Source organism: Neoarius graeffei, chromosome 16 (genome assembly GCF_027579695.1).
Source record: "Neoarius graeffei isolate fNeoGra1 chromosome 16, fNeoGra1.pri, whole genome shotgun sequence".
NCBI classification, from domain to species: domain Eukaryota; kingdom Metazoa; phylum Chordata; class Actinopteri; order Siluriformes; family Ariidae; genus Neoarius; species Neoarius graeffei.
In genome coordinates this window covers 43,267,108-43,283,640 of record NC_083584.1, presented here as the reverse complement: position 1 = coordinate 43,283,640, position 16,533 = coordinate 43,267,108, and the positions used below count along the sequence as shown (strand labels likewise).

General features: G+C 41.6%; 2 protein-coding genes across 4 annotated transcripts; one reads left to right on the top strand and one right to left on the bottom strand.

The window, feature by feature from the left end:
* Positions 1 to 1,333: 1,333 nt before the first annotated feature.
* airim (AFG2 interacting ribosome maturation factor) lies at positions 1,334 to 16,245 on the top strand. Of its 3 annotated transcripts, XR_009656800.1 has the most exons (5): positions 1,334 to 1,800; positions 7,335 to 7,514; positions 9,682 to 9,800; positions 14,664 to 14,892; positions 15,087 to 16,245. XR_009656800.1 is itself a non-coding variant. In XM_060942999.1 (4 exons), the coding sequence occupies exons 1-4, from the start codon at positions 1,532 to 1,534 to the stop codon at positions 14,714 to 14,716; spliced, it is 621 nt and encodes a 206-aa protein (XP_060798982.1). In that variant the 5' UTR covers positions 1,334 to 1,531; the 3' UTR covers positions 14,717 to 16,245. The 3 variants fall into 3 exon arrangements, 2 of the variants coding, with proteins under 2 accessions (XP_060798982.1, XP_060798983.1); XM_060942999.1 differs by having other exon boundaries at positions 14,664 to 16,245; XM_060943000.1 differs by having other exon boundaries at positions 11,164 to 16,245.
* On the bottom strand, positions 12,065 to 12,891 carry cldn35 (claudin 35). Its single transcript, XM_060942998.1, has one exon. It carries the CDS (start codon positions 12,889 to 12,891, stop codon positions 12,205 to 12,207), a length of 687 nt encoding a protein of 228 aa, XP_060798981.1. The 3' UTR covers positions 12,065 to 12,204.
* Positions 16,246 to 16,533: the final 288 nt, after the last annotated feature.

Here is a 16,533-nt window from a genome sequence, read left to right as displayed (position 1 = left end):
AGATGCATTAAGTGGTAAATGTAGCATTGGAATTTATATTCCAGAATAAAAAAAAAACATATGGCTATAGACTGAATAATTTCCTATCAGTTTACTCAATTGAAATGGCTGGAATTCTTTCTGCATTAAGATGGATTGAAGAAATCAAACCACTCAAGTTAGTTATATGTACAGATTCAATGTCAGTTTTACAAAGTTTTTTATCAGGTAACTCAACAAGGGAAGACTTAGTAATTGAAGTTAAACATCTCTTAGCTCACATAAGGAATATGGGACTTAACTATTGAGTTTTGTTGGGTACCAGCCCATATAGGAATTAAAGGCAATGAAATAGCAGACCACATAGCCAAAGAATCCATTGATCAAGAACAGATAGACATTCATATTCCACTGGGAAAAGGAGAAGCTAAAGCCTTAATTAAAACAGAGATTATGAAAAGATGGCAAAAAGAATGGGAAACAGAACCCAAAGGTAGACAATACTTTAATATGCAGAGTCAGGTCTGCATATTAACATCAATGGGATTTAACAGAAATGAGGAGGTAGTATATACAAGATTAAGACTGGGACACACAGGTCTTAACGCAACATTACAGATATTAGGTAAAAGTGATGGTCTTTGTCAAGGATGTAGAGTTAAGGAAGATGTTGAGCATGTTTTATTCCATTGTAGTAAATACAGTTCTCATCTCATCTCGTCTCGTTATCTCTAGCCGCTTTATCCTGTTCTACAGGGTCGCAGGCAAGCTGGAGCCTATCCCAGCTGACTACGGGTGAAAGGCGGGGTACACCCTGGACAAGTCGCCAGGTCATCACAGGGCTGACACATAGACACAGACAACCATTCACACTCACATTCACACCTACGGTCAATTTAGAGTCACCAGTTAACCTAACCTGCATGTCTTTGGACTGTGGGGGAAACCGGAGCACCCGGAGGAAACCCACGCGGACACGGGGAGAACATGCAAACTCCGCACAGAAATGCCCTCGCCGGCCACGGGGCTCGAACCCAGGACCTTCTTGCTGTGAGGCAACAGCGCCAACCACTACACCACCGTGCCGCCCTAAATACAGTTCTCAAAGACAGAAATGGTTGGAGCTTGAAGCAGGTTCAGACATTCACAACATACTAAAGGAAGAAGGAATACAGCGAAATAGAATTAAAGCACTAATCATTTATCTTAATGATACAGGTCTAATGAAAAGAATATAATTTTTTTTTTTTGTAGCCTAGTAATCTGACATAGAATCTGTCCAGTCCCTTCACACACTCCTGTACAGTAGGTGGCGGTATACACAGATTGCGACAATCTGCCATTAAAAGAAGAAGAAGTACCACATGGGCTCGCACGTGCTGAGGAGACGTATACAGTAAGAAAGTAGTGAATGATGGATATTCGATCCGTTATATAATGTAGCTCATATTTACATTCACATGGATTAACAGTGATAGTCGTGTTAGTGATATAAAAATAATGGTGACAGCCGTTTAATCACTCAGTAGTTTTTGCTGAAAGTGTGGTCATTATGACTCAGGCAGCGGTAGTACAGCTGCACCAAGAGCTCAGGAAATGCTTTCAGAGTGTGAAGGAGAATCAGAGTGTTTGGAAGAGAGTGCTGGAGGAGTGTACACCTTTAGTGAGTTCCTTAGGGAACCTAGGAGAACAGCTGAGGGCGCTAAAGAGCGTTCAGATAGTCCACACTCCACTGAGGACTTTTCCAAACCTCCCAGAGCGCCTTCAGTACAAACTACTGAACTCTGCAGACACAGTCCTGAGGGAGTTCAGTGAGAAAGTGTGAGTTGTCTTTCTTTAAATGTCTGACAAATTTTATATATACAGTCCTGTGCAAAAGTCTTAGGCACCTGATTTTTTTTTTCCCATACTAACTTTATCTTCTTTTGGCTGCTCCCGATTAGGGGTCGCCACAGCGGATCTTTCATCTCCATTGCTCCCTGTCTTCCGCATCCTTCTCTACCACACCTGCCACTTTCATGTCCTCTCTCACCACATCCATGTATCTCCTCTTTGGCCTTCCTTGTTTTCATTTGCCTGGCAGCTCCATCCTCAACATTCTCCTTCTAACATGTTCTGCATCTCTTCTCAGGATGTGCCCGTACCATCTCAGTCTCATCTCACTTAGCTTCATTCCCAAGCTCTCCACATGTGCTGTCCCTCTGATGTGCTCGTTCCTTATCCTGTCCAACCTCCCATCGCAAACCTTAACATCCATACAAACTTTGTTGTAGTTAGAGTTCTATTTTATGACTTCTTCTACATTATCGAGTCAGTACAAGAACATTTTAAGAAAGAAAGAAAGAAAGAAAGCACAATTTTATTCATCACACACTTGTGAAATTTCCTCTCTGGATTTAAAGGAACAGTCCACCGTACTTCCATAATGAAATATGTTCTTCGCTGAATTGAGACGAGCTGCTCCGTACCTCTCCGAGCTTTGCTCGACCTCCCAGTCAGTCAGACACGCTGTTGCTCCTGTTAGCAACGTAGCTAGGCTCAGCATGGCCAATGGTATTTTTTGGGGCTGTAGTTAGATGCGACCAAACTCCTCTGCATTTTTCCTGTTTACATAGGTTTATATGACCAGTGATATGAAACAAAGTTCAGTTACACAAATTGAAACGTGGCGATTTTCTATGCTATGGAAAGTCCGCACTATAATGACAGGCGTACTAACACCTTCTGCGCGCTTCGGCAGTGCATTGATACCTTCACTCCTGTTTTTTTTTCTCCCCCCCCCCCCCCCCCAACTTCCGTCAATACAACCAACGTGACCACCAAGACAAGTAGCCTGCACTCCTTGGAACACAGTCTAGTCAGGGGGGCGGGGGAGAGGGGGAAAACAGGAGTGAAGGTATCAATGCGCTGTCGAAGCGCGCAGAAGGTGTTAGTACGCCTGTCATTATAGTGCGGACTTTCCATAGCATAGAAAATCGCCACGTTTCAATTTGTGTAACTGAACTTTGTTTCATGTCACTGGTCATATAAACCTATGTAAACAGGAAAAACGTGGAAGAGTTTGGTCGCATCTAACTACAGCCCCAAAAAATACCATTGGCCATACTGAGCCTAGCTACATTGCTAACAGGAGTGACAGCGCGTCTGACTGACTGGGAGGTCGCGCAAAGCTCGGAGAGGTACGGATCAGCTCGTCTCAATTCAGAGAAGAACATATTTCATTATGGAAGTACGGTGGACTGTTCCTTTAACCCATATGAAGCAGTGATCACGCGCGCACACACACACACCATACCCAGAGCAGTGGGTAGCCATGCTAACAGCGCCCGGGGAGCAGTTGGGAGTTAGGTGCCTTGCTCAAGGGCACCTCAGCCCAAGGCCGTCCCATATTAACCTAACCGCATGTCTTTGAACTGTGGGGGAAACCGGAGCACCCGGAGGAAACCCACGCAGACATGGGGAGAACATGCAAACTCCACACAGAAAGGCCCTTGTCGGCCACTGGGTTTGAACCCAGAACCTTCTTGCTGTGAGGCAACTGTGCAAACGTTCATTTTCCAGCACAGAATTAAATGTTACAGGGGGAAAAAAAAGTTTGTATCTGAGCAGCATGAGAGCAGTTTTCAGATTAAAAAAAGAAAATGTAACATAATGAAGGCTGCTGGGTTTTGGTGCAAAATGAAGAAGTGAGTGTGACAGTCAAAGTGTCCAGAAGAACTGTGGCTGGTTCTGGAAGATGCTCAGTAAAACCTACAGCTCATTTCCGCATGAAACTGCACTCACTGTACCTGAGATTTTTTTGTTTTTAAAGCAAAGGGTTGTCTCACGCTAAATATTGACTTTGTTTCATTTATTATGGCTTACTGCTGTTAGTTTGTTTGGAGAACTAGCCAAAGGTAAAAGATGTAGAGGAAGACCGAAGAAGCGATGGGAAGATTGCGCAAACGACGATCTGAGACTTTGCAGCTTCTGGGACAATTGGCATAATCTGACAGCTGATCGTGACTAGGGCTGTAACGATACACCCAACTCACGATTCGATTCGTATCGCGATTTTTGACCCACGATTCGATACGCCCACGATTTTTTTTTAAATGTTTTTTTTAAGTAGTAAATTTGACTTATTAACATTTACTTACTTACATTAACTATTTAATAACAAATAATTCAGACCACTGCAGAGAATGAGTAATATGTATGCAAAAATGAACAAATGTATATCCAAAGATTGTTTTATTTCTCAAAATAATACTGTTGAGCCGGTTCTGAAAAAGTCATTTTTCCAAATCGTGTAAATCCGTTAAGATTTTTTTTGGGGGGGTGGCTCTCACTGTCTCACTCTCATAGGGCCAATGATTTTCTGTGATCGCGGAAAACAGATGGAAATTACGGAATTTTTATGGTGAAACATTGCTCGCGTGTCAAAATGTAACTGCCGCAGAAGGCTTCCGCCCAAGCAGACATGCCTTCAGTGTTGCCAGATATTGCTAACGTTTTCCACCCCAAAATATGTTCAAAACCAGCCAAAAAGCACCTAAACCCGCCCAATCTGGCAACACTGCATGCCTTTCCGGTCAAGTGACTGTGATTGGCTTGTGGCACACCTAGCCAGCCAATGAGCTGCTTGTTTACAGATTCGCTCCCCGCGTCGCAACCAGAATGGCGACCGCTTAAAAGAAATGAATGCTCTGCCAGTGGCGAGTGTGGACGTTGCGTGACTCGCAGAAGATTGTCGCAGGTCGGCGAAAAAACGACTTACTAATAGATATAAAAAAATAAAAGTAATTTAAGTAAGTTTAAAATGTAATTTAAATAAAAAGTAAAGTATTCATAAATTGAAGTTTGGAAGCGCCTCTGTTTTTGGGCTGAGGAGAAGTTTGAAAGGGTGTACCGCGATTCTGCCTTCTTGTATCGCGATACGGATCGTGGCTCTGCGTATTTCGATTTCGATACGCATATCGTTACAGCCCTAATCGTGACACATGGCGGTGCAAAATAAGACGTGGAAGGGCTTTGGTTGATGCCAGTCTTCTGGAAAGAGCGGCAGCTAGATGCGCTCATCGAAAGAGATAGTCTGATGAATCTGGGGTCTCCAATTGTCACTTGCGACATGGATCGCAATGGAATGGACTGCTGTTAGTGTTTTTTAATGGTGAAACATTTCATGTCATTATTTTTAAGCCGTTTTTGGACTACAGCAGGTGGTGTAGTGGTTAGCACTGTCGCCTCACAGCAAGAAGGTCCTGGGTTTGAGCCCAGCGGCCGGCGAGAGCCTTTCTGTGTGGAGTTTGCATGTTCTCCCCGTGTCTGCGTGGGTTTCCTCCGGGTGCTTCAGTTTCCCCCACAGTCCAAAGGCATGCAGGTTAGGTTAACTGGTGACTCTAAATTGACTGTGAATGGTTGTCTGTGTCTATGGCCCTGTCCACACGGCGACGGATTCAGGTGAATCCGATAAAATTTTTTATCATTTCGGCCTGGCGTCCACATGGCACCGGCGTTTTGGGTGCCCCAAAACGATATTTTTTGAGAACAGTTTCCAGAGTGGAAAAATCTGGCAACGGCGCCATTGCGAAGTCGTCTGGATGAGTAGAACGGATTTGTTTACGATGACGTGACAACCACATGACTAGAAGAAGGGGTTTATGCGCATGCGTCCTATTTCTTCTATTGTTCTGCTGTCTCCGATGGGACCGTCTTACAGCGCACGTAGAGGTGTGGCATGTGTATTGCATCATTTTCAGCAAGCGTTGCGTTGCCATATGTACCTGATATTTTACTGATCCGTTGCCCATGTGGACGCGATATATAATATATATTTTTTTTAACCCGCTAAAAAAAATCTCGTCGTGTGGATGTAGCCTGTGTGTCAGCCCTGTGATGACCTGGCGACTTGTCCAGGGTGTACCCCGCCTTTCGCCCGTAGTCAGCTGGGATAGGCTCCAGCTTGCCTGCGACCCTGTAGAACAGGATAAAGCGGCTACAGATAATGGATGGATGTCTACAGCATTTCTTAACATGTTGCTAAGACTTTTGCACAGGACTGTATATATGTACGTGTGTGTGTAATAAATATATATATATATATATATATATACAGTACTGTGCAAAAGTCTTGGGTGCATAAAAAGAAATGTAGAGCAAAGATGACTAGTATTAAAAAAAACTATAAAGAGCAGTGATCCATCCATCCATTATCTGTAGCCACTTTATCCTGTTCTACAGGGTCGCAGGCAAGCTGGAGCCTATCCCAGCTGACTACGGGCGAGAGGCGGGGTACACCCTGGACAAGTCGCCAGGTTATGTGAACAGTAATAAATGAAACAAAATTCTTATTTGGTGTGTGACGACCCTTTGCTAAAAAAAATAATAATAGTAGTCTGAGGTCCAGTGAGTGCAGTTTGATAATGAAATGAGCTGTAGGTTTTACTGAGCATCTTCCAGAACCAGCCACAGTTCTTCTGGACACTTTGACTGTCACACTCGCGTCTTCATTTTGCACCAAAACCCAGCAGCCTTCATTATGTTTTGTTTGTCTGAAAAGTGTCTCTTATGGACAGTAATAAGGTGCTTTCTTTCTTGACCTACAAACATTGTTCTGTAAAATTTAATTTTGTGCTGGAAAACTAATGTTTGGAATCTAAAATGTTTCTGGACTGACTAGATAATGTTGGTGTCATCAAATAAAAATCTATAACAAAGTTTGTACTGAAAAAATTAGGGTGCCTAAGACTTTTGCACATTTTCTCTCTCTCTCTCTCTGTCTCTCTCCAAGTACCAGTCAAATGTTTATTCATACCTTATAATTCAGTATTTTTTCTTTATTTTTATTAAGTCACTTCATGTCCTAAAGTAATGATGGATGTCGTTTCTCTTTACTTAGTTGAGCGCTTCTTGACATAATATGGATTACTACAGTTATGGAATAGGGCTATTTACTGTGTTTTTATTATTTACTGTTTGATCTCAAACGCATTAAGAAGGCAAGAAATTGCACTAATTAAATTTTGATGAGGCACCTGTTAATTGAAAAGCATTCCAGGTGACTACCTCATGAAGCTGGTTAAGATAATGCCAGTAGTGTGCAAAGCGTCATCAAGGTAAACACCGGATACTTTGAAGACTCTAAAATATCAAACATGTATATATTTTTTAAACACACTTTTTTTTTTATTTCCCACATAATTTCAATATATGTTCATATGTTATTTCATAGTTTTGATCTCTTCAGTATTGTTTTACAGTGTAGAAAATAGTCAAAATACAGAAAAACCTATGAATGAGTAGGGGTGTACAAACTTTTGACGGATACCGTATGTATAGTTCCCGCATTGAAATCTTGTTTATTGATTTTACAGAGATGCTCTTGGCTTAGTGCGAGATTCAGTCTGTAAGCAGGTGGCTGCTGTTTTCCAGCTGTATGAACAAAACTCGGACGTCCTTCCTATTAGCACATGTGTGATGAGATGTGCTCTCTCCCCATCTATCGCTGACATGCTGGAGTGGCTGCAGGACACAGAACGCTACTATCGGATACAGTATCCCAGATCTGACACGCTTGTGTACTCCTATTACCCCCAGCTCTTTACTTTCTATGTGGTGCTGCAGAGTCAGTATAAGTAGCACATCACATCCACTGTAATTAGAAAGAGTCAGATGGATGTCATTAGACGGTGGTGACATAAACATACTACAGAAGGCCTGTCAGTCGTATGGATCAAGAATGTGATTTGGTCACATTTGGAAACTCAACTCAAATTTAAAATCCCAGTAAATCAAAAACTGGTAGGCTTATACAGTGGTGCTTGAAAGTTTGTGACTCCTTTATAATTTTCTATATTTCTGCATAAATATGACCTAAAACATCATCAGATTTCCACACAAGTCTTAAAAGTAGATAAAGAGAACCCAGTTAAACAAATGAGACAAAAGTATTATACTTGGTCATTTATTTATTGAGGAAAATGATCCAATATTACATATCTGTGAGTGGCAAAAGTATGTGAACCTTTGCTTTCAGTATCTGGTGTGACCCCCTTGTGCAGCAATAACTGCAACTAAACGTTTCCGGTAACTGTTGATCAGTCCTGCACACCGGCTTGGAGGAATTTTAGCCCGTTCCTCCGTACAGAACAGCTTCAATGTTGGTGGGTTTCCTCACATGAACTGCTCACTTCAGGTCCTTCCACAACATTTCCATTGGATTAAGATCAGGACTATGACTTGGCCATTCCAAAACATTAACTTTATTCTTCTTTAACCATTCTTTGGTAGAACGACTTGTGTGCTTAGGGTCGTTGTCTTGCTGCATGACCCACCTTCTCTTGAGATTCAGTTCATGGACAGATGTCCTGACATTTTCCTTTAGAATTCGCTGGTATAATTCAGAATTCATTGTTCCATCAATGATGGCAAGCTGTCCTGGCCCAGATGCAGCAAAACAGGCCCAAACCATGATACTACCACCACCATGTTTCACAGATGGGATAAGGTTCTTATGCTGGAATGCAGTGTTTTCCTTTCTCCAAGCATACCACTTCTCATTTAAACCAAAAAGTTCTATTTTGGTGTCATCCATCCACAAAACATTTTTCCAATAGCCTTCTGGCTTGTCCACATGATCTTTAGCAAACCGCAGATGAGCAGCAATGTTCTTTTTGGAGAGCGGTGGCTTTCTCCTTGCAACCCTGCCATGCACACCATTGTTGTTCAGTGTTCTCCTGATGGTGGACTCATGAACATTAGCCAGTGCTACCTCAATGAGGATAAAGCTCTTACTGAAGATAATCCAAATACTCCTTTACGTTCATAAAATTAATCTGTAGGCTACTGAGAAATTTGACAGATCAAGGACTAGGGCTCCGCAGTTCCTGGTTTGATGCTGAGCTCAGGCTACCATCCATGTGGATTTTCTGTCCACGTTCTTTTTGTGTCTTCTAAGTTTTTTCTGGTTTCCTCTTCAAAAAGCATGCCAGAATTGCCTATGGTGTGAATGAGTGTGTTTTTATGGTGGTCCTGGGATTCACTACGATAAGTGGTCCCTTGTTGCTTACATGACATTAGATTATAGGCCTTGAGCAGACGCTCTTATCCAGAGTGATGTACAGTACAACAAGGTCTTACAAGGGGGTTAGGTGCCTTGCTCAAGGGTACTTCAGCCATTCCTGCTGGTCTAGGGAATCGAACCAGTAACCTTTTGTTCCCAAAGTTTCTTCTCTAACCATTAGGTTGGAAATGGGGTTTCCCCATGCATAGGCCCCCAAATCTGACTGCCTAGGCCCCTAAGTTTGACTGCTGGTTTAAAGAATTCAGTCAAGTCTCCAAGCCATCTATGTATTAATATTGTTATGCAATATCACTATTACCCATACTAAATTTAAATTACTTCCATATTTCAAATATACACACTGTATAGTCCTGAATGAATCTGGATTTCTTTCTGTCAAGAATTGGCGTATGCCTGCAAGCAGCTACAAAGGAGATGACTATATAGAAATCAGGATATTGAGATTGGATTAGAGGATGGAGGATGTAGTGGAAGGTAGAAATTCTCCTCAGATCTCCACCAGCCACATAAACATTGCTGTTCCGTGTTGCATGAACAGTTGTTTGGAAAAGATGTTGTGACTGACTGCATGTTTTAGAAGGGGTTAGTAAATATATTAGGCATGAGGCCTGTATGCTGGTCCTTAGCTTTGTGTTCAGATACATCCAGAGGAAGAACCTGTTACAGCTGCTGAAGCCCGATGATCTCACGCTTCTAGAGACAGCACCAAAGAGATGGACATCTTTAGATTCACCTCGAGAAGAAGAAAGAATTTCAGGTAACCTGTCCTTATCGAATGGCCACTGAACTTTTGTGCTTTGTTTATCCCCCCCTCCTGGCCGAAAAGCCCGACGGGGGATTATGTCGTGGTGATGTCTGTCCATCTGCCTATCTGTCCATCTGTCCCAGGAAGGGTACTCGCATTCTGAAATCAACTCCTCTCGCAATTTTTGGAGGAATTTCACAAAACTTGACAGGATTCTTTGTTGTATGTCAGTAATATGCATATTGCAATTTCGTTCAATTCAGTCGCATTTTACCAGAGTTATGGCCCTTGATTACCAAACTTGTACTTTGACAATTTCATGAGGGTGTGCTTGTCTTCTGAAATGAACTCCTTTCACAATCCTTGGAGGAATTTCACGAAACTTAGCAAATGGCTTTGTTATATGTTGGTAATATGCATATTCCAATTTAGTTCAATTTGGTTGAATTTTTTCAGAGTTAGGGCCCTTGATTACCAAACTTGTACTTTGACAATTTCATGAGGGTGTGCTTGTCTTCTGAAATCAACTCCTCACAATTTTTGCAGGAATTTTCCAAAACTTATCAAAAGGCTCTGTCAGTAACACGCATATTACAGTTTCGTTCAGTTCGGTCACATTTCACCAGAGTTATGGCCCTTGATTATCAAACTTGTATTTCGACAATTTCATAAGGATGTATTAAGCACTTAGTTGCCAGCGGGGAATATTGTGCTCTCAGAGCACTCTTGTTTGGTTTGTTCAGTTAATTGTAATTAGATTAGATAAAACTGGGGCGTCGTGGCTCAGGTGGATAAGGCGCCATACCATAAATCCGGGGACCCGGGTTTGATTCCGACCCGAGGTCATTTCCCGATCCCTCCCCATCTCTCTCTCCCGCTCATTTCCTGTCTCTACACTGTCCTATCCAATAAAGGTGAAAAAAGCCCAAAAAAAATCTTTAAAAAAAAAAAGATTAGATAAAACTTTATTGATCCCTTTGGGCGGGTTCCCTCAGGGAAATGAAGATTCCAGCAGCATCATTACAGATAAACAGAGAAAAGAAATAGAGAAAACTTCTAGATAAATTAAAATAAATTATTTACATATACAAATATAAAAAGAATAAGATATGGGGAAGAGGGAGGAAGGGGGGACAGCAGGAGATATATTGCACTTTATATTGCACATTGTCTGGTATTGCTTATCGTTAGGCTAGGCTACTGCTCCTTCCCGTCCTCTGTCCTTCTGTTTTACCTCCTCCCCCCAGAGAGTTGTACAGTCTGATGACAGTCTGTTCGTCCTGCACTTGGGAAGGAGTAATGTACATGAAGGAATCTTTTGGTGCTGAACGTGCTGTTAAATACTCCTCACTGTTATTTTTCTGTTTTGTTTTAGATGCACTCTTTCAAGTGTCCTTCTTCATGGAATCTGATTAAGTAACATTTTAATGGAATCTGTGGATTTCGCCTCATCTTATGTCATGTGTTTAATGTCCTCGTTGGAAGAAATGTATCCCAGTGACGCTACGAGCTCATATAATTACCAGATGGAAACGCTGTTACACAAGTTGTGACGTATAATGTCTGGTCCTTATCATCTCATATTACAACCTCTGTATGAACTTGCTTTCGGTAGTTTACAAGAATTAAATCGTAGTTTCTTCCTGTGAAGAATTTCCAGCAGGAGCATCACAACATGCTCAGTCAATTCTGTATTTATGGACTTACACAGGATCACTGAGTTGTTTTGTTGTTGTTTTCATGGATTTCTACAGCTGTAGTGTTATTAATAAATGCTGCAGACTGCTGGAAGGATACTAAAATATCTGCACATTTTTACATTAACACACTTCCTATGGTTTTAACGAAGTGATTTTATATTCATTCATTCGTTCAGTCAGAGGAAGCATGGTTATGCAATAACTAATTTGGTTGCTTTACTTAAAGTAATTGGCTTATTTTGATACAGGACATATCGGTGTTTTGCTTACATCATGTATGAGGTTCAAGAATATGACAAAACAAATTGCACATTTCAGCTTGGTTTCAGACCATTTTAATTTTATTTTAGAAGCAAACATTTCACAAACACTGGAATCATTTGAAAAATTCAAAAAAACGCAGAAATTTGAGACAAAACATAGGAATCTTCTTTGGGAACACCACCAACAGAGTAAAATTAACGTTGCAACAATTAAATTAATAAATAAGAAATTATTTAGAAATACTCTAGTGCAGTTATCACTGTACACGTCATGAGAACATCACAGTAGTGAAAAACAATACAAATAGTTAAAGCTACCTCTAAAACACTACAGGACAGCTGTCGGTCCAATCCTAGAGCTTCCACTATGTGTATTTTACATAACTGACCCTGTTGTACCCTTCTATAATCTCCATTCAAGTTTTATAGAAATGCCATTGCTTGCCTTCTACATTAGACATACTCCTTAAGAGGTACGCTGTTGGTGGTGATGGGTTTCGGGGGATCCAGTGGGGACGGCCTGGAATTAGCAAAGCTGCGGCCCATGTAGCCACGTCTGTAGTGTCCTTTCTCGATGTAGGAGCAGGTGGTGCTCAGCACAATGCCACTGATGATGAGGATGACTGCGGCCGCCCAGCCCAGATAGATGGCCTGGCCCAGCTCGCGCTTCTTCTGGATGGGAACGTTGGGGTTGTAGAAGTCCTGCACCACTGTGTTGGCTGTCCAGGACACGGGAATGAGTACACACAGGCCTGTTAGGATGAAGAGCACCCCGCCGGACAGCGCTATGCCAGCCTTGGCATGGCGATCATCCCCGGCGCAAGTGGTGCACTTCATTCCGCAACAGGACACCGTGCAGGACAGCCAGCCCAGGAAAATGGCCACACACATGAGAGCGCGGGCCGCCTGAATGTCTGGCGGCAGTGCCAGCAACGAGTCATAAGTCTTGCATTGCATGTGCCCAGTGGTTTGATAGATGCAGTTCATCCAGATGCCCTGCCACACAATCTCCGAAGTGAGGATGTTGGGCCCAATGAAAGCAGTGACCTTCCACTGGGGCAGCGCAGTCACAGCGATAGCCATCACCCAGCCAGTAACGGCACAGGTGAAGCTGATCAGTTGCATACCTGTATTCACCATGATGCTACTGTCTCTGTACCACCCGTCGGGCCACAACCGGGACGACACTTTTTCTCCTGCTGCAGGTCTAGCTAGGGCTACTTGTCTGATTCCTCTTCACTCCCTCCTCCAACTATTCGTCACTTTCTGCCTTTCAGATTCTCTTCAGGAAGCTCCTTTCTTGAAGATTTCTTCAGACGAATTAACACTTCTGTCCAATCCTCGCAAAGTACAGGAGTTGCTTTTCAAATGCTGTCTGCTGGTATTCTCCTTCAGTTCTTTACCATGCCGACTTTCTCCCTCTCTTTGATGTAATGAATTATTAAGAAACAAACCAGCGCTATTGTTTGTTACAAGTCAGCCGTGGAAGACTCAATCAACAGCGTGCCTGGAGAACCAAAGTTTATCACTCGAAGGAGCAAGGATGCTTTTCCCCCTTTCACGTTAAAAAAAAAAAATCCAGCTTGTTACTGGAATGATATTTTCTCTCCTGGTTTGGTGTTGCCTTACTCAGCTGGGTCAGGTAGATTCAATTTGATACCATACGGAACTACGATTGAAGATGGATCTCATCCAAGTGAACATTTAATCTCTACGCGCGCGCACACACAAAAAAACAGCTTTACAAAAAAAATTAAGATTGACGTCAGACAAAAGTAAATACAATGTCCACAATCATAAGGCTGAGAATGTTAACAGTACAGTTAAACGGAATGTTAACGGTGCTGTTAAACGGTACAAACGTTTTAGCTGAAACAGACTGGAGCCGGCTCAGATATGCAGGTGTGGAGAAGTGGAGGTCTTTCTAGTCTCCCAGGCTGTTGAGGGGATCCTCTTGTGTGTTGAAGAGTATGGTTAATAGAAGCAGGAATATGCAGCCAGGACGCTGAGACTCAGGCCACTTGAGGACAGACAAAGACTAGAAGCTACTCTTCTGAACAATAAAATGGTGCCAATCTGATTGTCGATCAGTCAGAGATGCGATCGTTTACTGAAAAACCTTAAACGTGTTTGGGATGCCAGATGCTGCCATCTCTGGAAAACAGAAAACACTGGCTAATATCACTCTGTTCTTTACAAATGAATGTGTGGAGAGCCAGAGTGAGAGAGAGTGAAACAGGAGAGGGAGGGAGAGCACATGATCTGTAAATGGATTAATTAGCACAAAGGCAATCTAGGGGCCATAAAAATAACAGTTAAATTTTCTCTGTGCATTTATTTTAAATCACTTTAAAATAAAATAATTTTATTCATTTTGTTAGCCATAAAAAGTGACAAATTGCTTGTAGTCATTGTTGGTGAATGTTTTCGTAAGACAAATGTTAGAGATGAGGACGTGATCTGTAAAACATGATAAAAAACAAGCAACCTCTTGGAATATTTTATGAAGAAAGGTATGAATTGTTATTTCCATTTAAACGTTGTCGTTTTCAAAAATCTATTTCAGGTTTAGCTTATAAATGGTTTTAAAAGTTTTTTTTTTAAATTTGATTAAAATAGCTAACAGTTTTATTTGCCATTGTGATCACTTTTTAACGACAAAAAAGTATAATCGTTTTACAATTAGTAATGAACAACTAACTCTGTAAAATACAAATCTATCACAGAATCCATATTTATAATAATAAATTTTTTTTTTTGCCATTATTTTTGAATCAAGCGAATGGCTTTTTGCGTGTGTGGGGCTCAATTGTATTCTCTCAGTTTTCTACGTGTAAATATCAGTGTCTCAGTTCATGAATTATATATCAAGGATACAAGATCCCTGGTTCAAGTTTCCTTTTTTCATGCAGACCCCCTCTCCTTGGCAACAGTGACCATGACGACAGGACAGGAATTGAAATGAGCAGGGAGGATCAGGTGCAGGTTGGGGGAAACACAAAAGACTGCAAAGACGGAATGATGGCAGAGAGAGAGCTTCGTTTGAGAATCCGCATACAAAAGGGCAGCATGTAGTGAAACGTGGTTTATTTCAACTGTTCACCTGTGTCACCGGCATCAAACAGGAAAATCACATTACAGGTGATGCCACTCATATTTATGATATTAATGATCCAGCAAACCTTTTAATAAGATCAGAAGGAGGGTTACAATTATTCCACAAACGGTATGAGTTGGTGAGTGTGACGTCCCAGCTTGCCTGTGCTGGGTTTGTCACGTTTCCAGTTCCGTTTGCCAGTGTTATTGGCTCTGTGTTGTCTGTCTTTGGCCTGCAGGGGGAGCTTTCCAGTCCTAGTGACGTAGGCTAATTGATGGCGTGATTGGGAGGTGGATAAGTATGGGCCTGGCAGTCTACCGGGGGTCTCTCCTACTCTCTCCTGGCGTTGGGGGGCCAGAGCGGGCTGCGCTTGACCCTTTTTTGCTTTACTTTTGGAATACACTTCATTATGCTGACATACACTACAGTTTTGCTTTATCTTTCATGTGCTGACTTTTGTATATAGTTATTTTATTTTACTTTAATAAATGTCTTTTGTTTACAGGTCAGACACTTTGTAAAGGAACATATTTCGGATTTCCCAATAAGACCACAAAATTATAACTTTTATGATACACTTCTCTTACAACCAAATCCCAAACATTTGATTTCCCGCTTCGTCATTACTTTTGAGACATCAGCGAGTACTAGTTATCTCAGGGATACATGGGAAAAAGAACTGGGAGTTCCACTGTCAGATGAAATATGGGAGGAGAGCCTGTCCAATGTAAGGAAGTGTTCTATAAACTCTAGATATCGGTTAATTCAATTTAAAGTCATGCATAGACTGCATTATTCTAAAATTAAACTTAATAGAATATTTGAATCGGTGTCTCCCATGTGTGGTAGATGTAACAGAGCCGAGGGTTCACTCGCACATTTATTCTGGTACTGTCCTGTACTGGACAACTTTTGGAGTGACATATTTAATTGGTTCTCTAAGCAATATAAAACAAATATTCAACCAGACTGTAACCTGGCCATTTTTGGTTCCTCTGAAAAGACATCGACCCTTCCTTCCTACTGTAAGCAGGTTCTCAAAACAGGCATGGTAGCAGCCAAAAAACTGATATTACTTAACTGGAAATCTCCATCTTCCCCATGTTTTAAGAGGTGGCTCAACGAAATGGTTTGGGTTTCTAGGATGGAACAGATTCGCTTTAGCAGAAGGAACTCACCAAAGTATTATGAAAAAGCATGGAAACCATTCTTGGATTTACTTGATGAGGCCTAAATGACCAGTTTGTGATTTGGGCTGCTGTGTGGGATTGGTAATAGTTTTATTTCTGTATTTTTCTTTGTATTGACCAAGGTTCTGATCTTTCTCTCAGGGTTTTTTTTTTTTGTTTTGTCTCTTTTTGTGTATGTGTGGTTGTTCTGTGTCTTGATTTGTTTTATTGTACCTATAGGTATGTATGTTAAGTTGAAAAAGTGAAATTGTGAAAATAAAGTATTCAACAAAAAAAATGTATTTTGTTAATTGTGCAACGGCGTGGTCTCCCCTTTATGTTGTGGCTGCCTTGAGCCAGGCAGGTATGACAGTGAGATTAAAGGTACCTCACACATGGAGCCCAAGTTGAACAGAGATGTCCAGTAGATGGCTACTTTCATGACCGTGGTATTGTAATATTGCATGACCGCAGCTTTCCCATATAAAATCAGATTTAATACTAAATTTTACGTAG